We start from the raw sequence: 8,005 nt of genomic DNA on the forward strand, positions 1-8,005 counted from the left end.
GTTTACACAAAAAGGCATTAATAATGAACTGGAATCATATCTTGGAACTCATTTGCGTGACTTAGATGGGCAATTAGACACTTCCTTCTGTGATAAAACGTACTTTAGGGAAAGTAGATACGTAATGCAAGTAATCTGAAACATTTAGGGGTTTTATCTAAATCGTTCAAAATAAAGGATCAAAATTTGTCTATAAAAGAACAGGCCGGCGGACCCAATACTATAGTCACTATTGTTGATAGACCTGTGAAGTCAGCTCATAATGCGTACTTTGGTTCTTCTGTTGTTGGTGGGTGTAGCTGCAGCCGGTCTTGCTCCGCTGTACAAAGTTGACGAGAACGTCAAAGGCAGCTACATCATCAAATTCAAGTAACTAGTGCTAAGTAGAATAAGTGACGACAGATGATTGTATTGTAACATTTCTAAGCAAGTTTTAAATAATGTGTTAATATGCTCTGCTTTATATCCCAGGGATGACTTGGATGTTGACATCACTGCTGATGGCATACAGCGTCGTGTGCAAAGGCAGCGTTTGGGTCGAGCTAACTTCTCTCGTCGCTACCACCATGCCTTGAAGGGAGTGGCTGCAGAACTGTCAGAAGAAGCCCTGCAATATGTAGGAATGGAAATGATTTGTCTACGTTTACTTTGTTGTTTGATTCTTTAGAAAATCATCGGTTGAATATTGCTGCTTGAAAATATGTTATTATTGTTAAGGCTGATTACAGTATATTTAGAACCAATTAAATATTCATTAGAACGAAATGAGAGTCTTTTTGAAATATTGGTATCACATGAAAATGAAGATAGTTATTGAATTGAAAGATAGGGCCTACTTTGATTTCAATGAAGTACCGACAAGAAAGACAAAATAGGAAAAGTTACTCATTTTTCTGCCTGAATATTGAGGTGCTTGGTTTCTTGCACAACTCTTTTGTGACAATTACCTTAGGCGTCCTATGTGGAAAATACTTGCGCTTTTGCACGTCTGATATTTGTGTCACATTTTTATCAGGTGCAAAGCCTGGATGAGGTCGAGTATGTGTCTGAGGATGGCATTGCGCACACCACTGAAATACCCTGGGGACTAGACCGGATTGGACAGAGAAACTTACCACTAGATAACAGCTTCACTACTAACTCCGATTACAGTAAGAAACTTTGTTTACGACTGGACAGGAAGTCACAATAACGTCCGTTGTGTAATATATGATGCTTTAAAATGAGCTGATAGGCCCTATTTATTCGGCTTAAGTTCAAGCCTCCCTTTTCGAAAATCCGAGATCAAGCCTCCCTTGGGAAAATCCTGGATCCAACCTTGCTGATTCTATTTAGGCTGAATACTGCTCGATTGTGTATTTATGATGTTGGTTGTTTGTATGAAATGTTTAGACCAAGTGTTACTCACTTGCAGTGGACATAGAGAATTTGAAGAAAATCAGCGAAGTCGTATCGATTTTCTTAAATTCATTGTTAATGTTAATGAAAAACCTGAATTTTCGTAAATGCTATAGAGTAAAACGTATCGCCATGCAAAGTGATCAGCAGAAATTTTTACTTAGCCTTTCGGGGTTTGTTTATTCAGAAGGCGGAAAAGGAGTTGAAATCTGGGTCGTGGACACTGGTATCCGAACTACGCACAGTGAATTTGGAGATAGAGCCACGGTGTCGTTTGATGCCTATGGTGATAATGTGAGTTTCAGTCCTTTTAAAGAAATCTTTAAACAAGAAGCTGTAAATTTACTCCTTTGTCTTATGTGTGATTAGCACTAGCTGAAAAATAATTGAAAAAGTGCGAACAACAGGAAATGAAACATGCAAAGCTAAATGACTTCCTCAGGTACGAGCCTTGCCTTTTAACTCATTGACAATTTTGAGCACCGTGCATATAGACATCATTACATGTATATATTGGTAAAATAAGGCATTAATGTGTTATCCTTTCATCTTTGATTAGGGTGAAGACTGCAATGGTCATGGCAGCCACTGTGCTGGTATTGCAGCAGGTCAAACCTATGGAGTAGCCAAACAAGCAAAAATCAGGGGGGCTAGGGTCCTGTCATGTTCTGGCAGTGGTTCCTACTCGAACGTTATTGGAGGTAATTAAAGGCAATGATCGCCTATCTGGTTTTATACATGATAAAAGCTTCAACCAAAGTAACAAATTCTATAATGGCTCATGGCCAATTTGGGAGCTTACTGCAAGTTTTATCCTCAAGGTTGAGGTTTTGGCCTTCAGGGCAAAGACCCAGGCTTTGACCCCGGCAGCATTTATTAAGCCACCACATCACCTCTTCTGGGCAGTTTTAATTGAGTTTATCAAAGTGATTCATATCTGAAGCTCTTTCCGGCAACAGAAAACCCACTGGTTGGTGTTTAGTAATGGTATGTCATTTACTCCTCACTGTAAGTAAATAAATAAAGAACCAGGACAAAATCCAAATAGCTTTCAGTGTTTTTTTTTTCCTCTTTCCGTTCAGGATTGGATTATGTCATTGCCAATGCCAACAAACCGGCTGTTGTGTCTATGTCTCTTGGAGGATCCATTTCCACAGCTTTAGATAACGCAGTGAAGAATGTGTATAAGGAAGGAATTCCAGTCGTTGTTGCTGCTGGTAACAGCAATCTCCGTGCTTGCTGGTCTTCTCCAGCTCGCACTCCCGAGGTACATTCAACAGACTAACGTATAACGCGTACCTCCAACATGCACCCCAATTCCACTCGACGGATACTCCTCAAGCTGTGAAGAAAGTTGTTTTCATTGTTATTATAATCCACGGAATGAAAGCGTTTATAATGAAAGATCGAAAAAAACTCTAGATCAGTTGAAGGCTTCAGGACAGTTAACACCAAATTCAAGTACAGTGACAGTTACGAGGAGTCTTGTTGCATGAACCATAGCCATGACGGTAGACAAAAAAAACAGGAAAAAAGAAGTGATTCTTGTACCGAATGTGAGGGTCATTATTACAAGCTAATAACTACAGTGTAGAACATCACGATTTAAATGAGTGCTTAATTTTGCTCACGGCAGGCAATTACAGTAGGATCAACAGATAACTTGGACCACAGGTCTTACTTTTCAAACTACGGGAAGTGTGTTGACATCTTTGCACCGGGCAGCAAAATAAAAAGCGCTTGGCACAATTCTGACAGTGCAACAAACACAATATCCGGGACCTCCATGGCCTGTCCACACGTTGCAGGTGAGAAACTCCAGAAAATATCAAATCGTACTTTGTTTGTCAAGTCAGCTTAAATGTTCACAATAAAGTTTGCTCGCCGTCCGAGCATTCTCCATTTTTCAGTCAGTCATTCAGTCTTTTTCCTCTGTTGTTTCTTCAGTTTTGCCCTCCTCTTTTTTCATCCTTTCTCTTCTTTAATCTTTGTTTTTCCTCCCTCTTTTTCTGATTGCATTTTTTTTTCATTTTCTTACTCTAATTACTCACTCTTTGGGAGACTGATCTTAAGAGTGACCTTAAAAATTTCTGATTGACTAACACAGGAGTCGTTGCTCTCCACTTGGCTGAAAATCCAAGTATGTCACCTGCGGATATTGAGACCGAACTCGAGACCTCAGCAACCGAGGACGTTCTTTTAAGCATTGGTTTTGGCAGTCCCAATCTTCTCGCATATATAAAACCTTAGAAATCGGCCATGGTGAGGTTGACAGGTTTTGGACACTTCTTGACACTTCTGGATTTCTTCTTAAACTTTCATTAAATTGGTTAACTGTACCTGGTACGTTTAGACAAAATGAAATAACATTATCGACATATTTTAAATCATATTGATACAGCTTTATAAATCATCACCGATGGATGATTGGATGTCTCTTTTAAAATTTCTAAAAAATAATAATCATTAAATTTAATACAGTTATGTTAATGAGGACTGGAAACAGTGTTACGTATAGCCATAAGGTGTGGCCTTCCCTAGGCTACATATTCAAATCCTTATGCATTCTGGAAACTTGGTTTCTAAAACCGGAAGGGACTACAAGGAATTGTGGTACAAATGAAAATGGAAAGAAAACATTATTGAGATTTTAAATTGCTCCCAGCTGTCAGATTAATTAAAGTCAATATCAGAACAAAGTTAGAAAGAATTTAACGTTTAACTATAACATATTTAAAGCCAGTGTTCAGCAGTAAATGGTCGTGGTAGCAAATAATATAATTTCCCTCCAGCAGTCTGTCATCTATGCAGATCCGGAGCAAACTGCAGAACTCGGCAACCAAAAAATGTTGTTTAAAACTTTGGAACAAGCAGTTCCAATTTTCTTGCATGCAGTACATCCTCAAAAATCCCCTGCTACATTAAATCTTGACATGTTTCTGGACACTGGATTGATTTCTGAAGTATTTCTGATGCAACAGGTACTTCCAAATAAAAAGAAAATATATAGCAGATTCAATTACTGTTGTTTAATTAGTGCATTTTATTTCTCAAACGGTCAAAGGTAGTATCTAAGTCAGGATAAGCAGCAAATGAAATAATGACAAACAGGAGAAAATCTGTCACTTTCTGTGTCACTGAACGTCTGACTTATTCCCTGCAGCAACAACACAAGGCTCCTCATGCACCTAGAAATTTAGTACTGTACGTACATAGTTTACCATTGAACGTGGTCATAGCTAGGAGTGATACCGAAAGAAATGGTATCCAGTTGTTGTGTTAGGGGTTATACAAGACAAAGTTTAGATTCCAAAGAGAAAGTGATATGGTGCTTCAGCAGCGAATCGAATGGGTAAAGTACATGTACATTGAACATCAGTACGTGTTTGCAAATGCACAGGTTGACTCCAAGAACACTAACGATACATTTTATACTACTCATGATGCGCACAGGAAAAAATCACGATTATAAAGTTATTCTACAGAGCACTAAAATCCCGTTTAGATTAGAAACTAACAGCAGCGACGATTTAATGGGATTTTCTAAAGAAAAAAAATGAACAAAGCCAATGAACCTGAGAGAAACTGATCATCCAAGTCGCACCCCTGTACCATTTCCATTTCCCGCTCACACTTCTTGCTGCCAAGGCCATTTGTACACATGCGTGCATAATTATAAAATTATTAGTGAAAAGGTCTATGGCCTGCTTGTTTTACGCGCACCTGCATTACGATAATTGATTGCCTTACAGACGTCCTCCGGCTTAGCGACCGGTAGGGGGTAATGATTACGGACGAATCCTGCCGCTTTTTATGCTAATGAGAAAATTAGCAATACCAATTCCCAACTTTGAAAGAATGGTTTAACACTCTCCTTTATACCAAGTCATTTCCTCACTCAACAAAACTTTCAGAGGTATTTACCTTTTTTAGGGTAAGTGCTTTAGGGAAAAAACTTGTCTTAAGTTTTCCCGAGAGCTATGTGTTCGGCTGTCACGCGTACGAATGGTCGTATTGTATGTAAACTTCATCTCTTTAAATAAAAATGCAATTGCCTATGCGCAGCGCTAAACCAACCAGGGACCCGAAAGGCCAGTTAGCTTATTGGTAGACTGGTTTCTGTCCCGTACATAGTCTCCAGACGTCTAGCACACGTCCTCCGAACGTTGGGACCGGTAGCTGGTAACGAATCTAACAGAATGCTACCCGTTTTATGTAAATGAGGAAACGATGCCCACTTAATGCACGAATTAATCAGAGCTGATATAATTGTTTTACTTTTCTTCTTATTTACCAGAAATAACCTTACCATAAATAATTATTGTTCATTTATCTTAAAAGCAACACAGTAACCGCTGATTTGAAATAAACTGCCGAGAATGTTCTATCAATGGTAATAATTGAAAAAGAAATTACTTCACTGTGATCAACAGAGGATGAGCAAGGATAGGTTAGTACCTTAGGTACCGAAACGTAATGTATGTTAAAGCATTGCTATTGGCCCGACAAAAACGTAAATATTCAGCATTCACACTCATTGGGCTAATAAACCGCAGCTAGCTACCGGTCAATATGTAATAAGGATAGGGAGCAGTCAAGACCACGATCAGGGATCTGAAATTGGTTCACTGACACCAGAGTCCGCCTAATGGTACAGGCGGGAACCAGCTTTGGGATCACTGATCGAGATCCAGATCAATGTGAAACAAACAGGCCCAGTGCTTGAACGCAAAGCGCAAAGTGTGCTTGTCACATGTTCGTCTTGAGGCGAAGAGCATGATATTTCATTTCATTTATTAGTTTCTTAGGTTTTTTCATTATTGTGGCCCAACAAGCCAAATTACAAGAATGTTACTTGTTAAAATTAAAATACATGTACAATACATTAGAATACATCAAAAAATAGTAAGCACAGAAACATTACACACAATTATAATTATCAAAATTAATGTAAACGATTGTTAGTATAGCTTTTGTTACCACTAGAATAGCCTCAGGCGCCGGCGGATCCGGAGGGCCACTGACGGAGGGCCTCCGGTGGAGCGTCCTGACGTGCTTCTTTGGTAATTGTACAACATTTCGTGCGCACCGGAAATTGGTTTCTATTTCGGGATGCCTGTGGCTTTGTATGAGCGGCCAAAAGAGCAAAAATTAACAATGACAAAAATAAGGATAACAACAGAAATATAGATAAACACAGAAATAAAGGTAACCCTGCGGAAATACAAAGAGAAACACAGAAATAAAGATAATAAGCAAAAAATAAATACGATCACATAACTAAGATTACAGAACTGAAAAATATGTAGACAACAGAAATAAATTGAAATAACCACGCTCAAATAAAGACTGGAAAAATAACAGAAAACAGATGACAGAAAAATAGTAAGCCACAGAAATGAAGACCACGGAAACAAAGACGACAGAGGCGTGTATAAAGCTGGCGACAGAAAGAAAGACGACCATAGAAATAAAGACCGTCGCGCACATGTAAAGACAACCACAGAAATGTAGACCGTCGCGCACAAGTAAAGACGACCACAGATATATAGACCGTCGCGCACAAGTAAAGACGACCACAGAAATAAAGACAACGACAGAAACATTCATAAAGCCGACGATAGAAATAAAAATGACAACAGAAATATAGACCCTCGCGCACAAGTGAAGATGGCTGCGCACAAGTACATACCTGAACTTAGGCCTAATACTAGTAATAATATTACTAATTTTCGATTCAACAATAACATCAGAGAACGCGTTGCGAAAATCTTATCAGACATAGAAGGCAGCGGCAATATTCTTTGTGATTCAATCCAATATAGGCTGAACGGCTTTTGCAAGGATATTTTGGAGGTTTGATGCCTTGCGACATTAACCATCCCTGAGTGGCCAATGCACCGCTTGACACCACGGTCAATTTGACCGCGTCTTCCACCGAAAATTTATTTAGATTTGGCGGCTTAATTTTTAAGTAGCTTGTTGCCAAGCTTGGCGTATAAGGTATTAGGCTAATGACAGCGCCGTGATATAAGGTATCAGGCTAATGATAGCGCCGTGATATAAGGTATCAGGCTAATGACAGCGCCGTGATATAAGGTATTAGGCTAAAGACAGCGCCGTGATATGGGGTATTAGGCTAATGGCAGCGCTGTGATATAAGATATTAGGCTAATGACAGCGCCGTGATATAAGGTATCAGGCTAATGACAGCGCCGTGATATAAGGTATTAGGCTAATGACAGCGCCGTGATATAAGATATTAGGCTAATTACAGCGCATTGATATAAGGTATTAGGCTAATGACAGCGCCTTGATATAAGGAAGTAGGCTAATGACAGCGCCTTGATATAAGGTATTAGGCTAATGACAGCGCCGTGATATAAGGTATTGGCGATGCCGTTTACGTCAATTGATTTAGTGTTACTCATTTTATAATGTACCGTTTTTAAAAATTACTCCATGTCTAAAATGTCAGGCGTGGAAGCTGTTGTTTGAACCGTTTGAATTGGTGGCACTTGAATTGCCGGCGCTTTAACCTCTGTGGACAAAAATAGTGCAAATCCACCAATCGCTAAACGTCCATAATTAAATTTCTATTTTTGGC

At 39.2% G+C, this 8,005-nt stretch overlaps 1 protein-coding gene across 1 annotated transcript; it reads left to right on the top strand.

Moving 5' to 3' along the window:
• Window positions 1–210: 210 nt before the first annotated feature.
• LOC110981045 (uncharacterized) lies at window positions 211–4,417 on the top strand. The gene is made up of 8 exons (XM_022238212.2): window positions 211–369; window positions 472–616; window positions 1,016–1,151; window positions 1,586–1,692; window positions 1,958–2,099; window positions 2,481–2,665; window positions 3,035–3,206; window positions 3,506–4,417. Exons 1-8 carry the CDS (start codon window positions 263–265, stop codon window positions 3,646–3,648), a joined length of 1,137 nt encoding a protein of 378 aa, XP_022093904.2. The 5' UTR covers window positions 211–262; the 3' UTR covers window positions 3,649–4,417.
• Window positions 4,418–8,005: the final 3,588 nt, after the last annotated feature.

The sequence above is a fragment of the Acanthaster planci genome, linkage group LG03 (genome assembly GCF_054643075.1).
Source record: "Acanthaster planci isolate LZ-2023a linkage group LG03, COTS_SCS, whole genome shotgun sequence".
Lineage (NCBI taxonomy): Eukaryota > Metazoa > Echinodermata > Asteroidea > Valvatida > Acanthasteridae > Acanthaster > Acanthaster planci.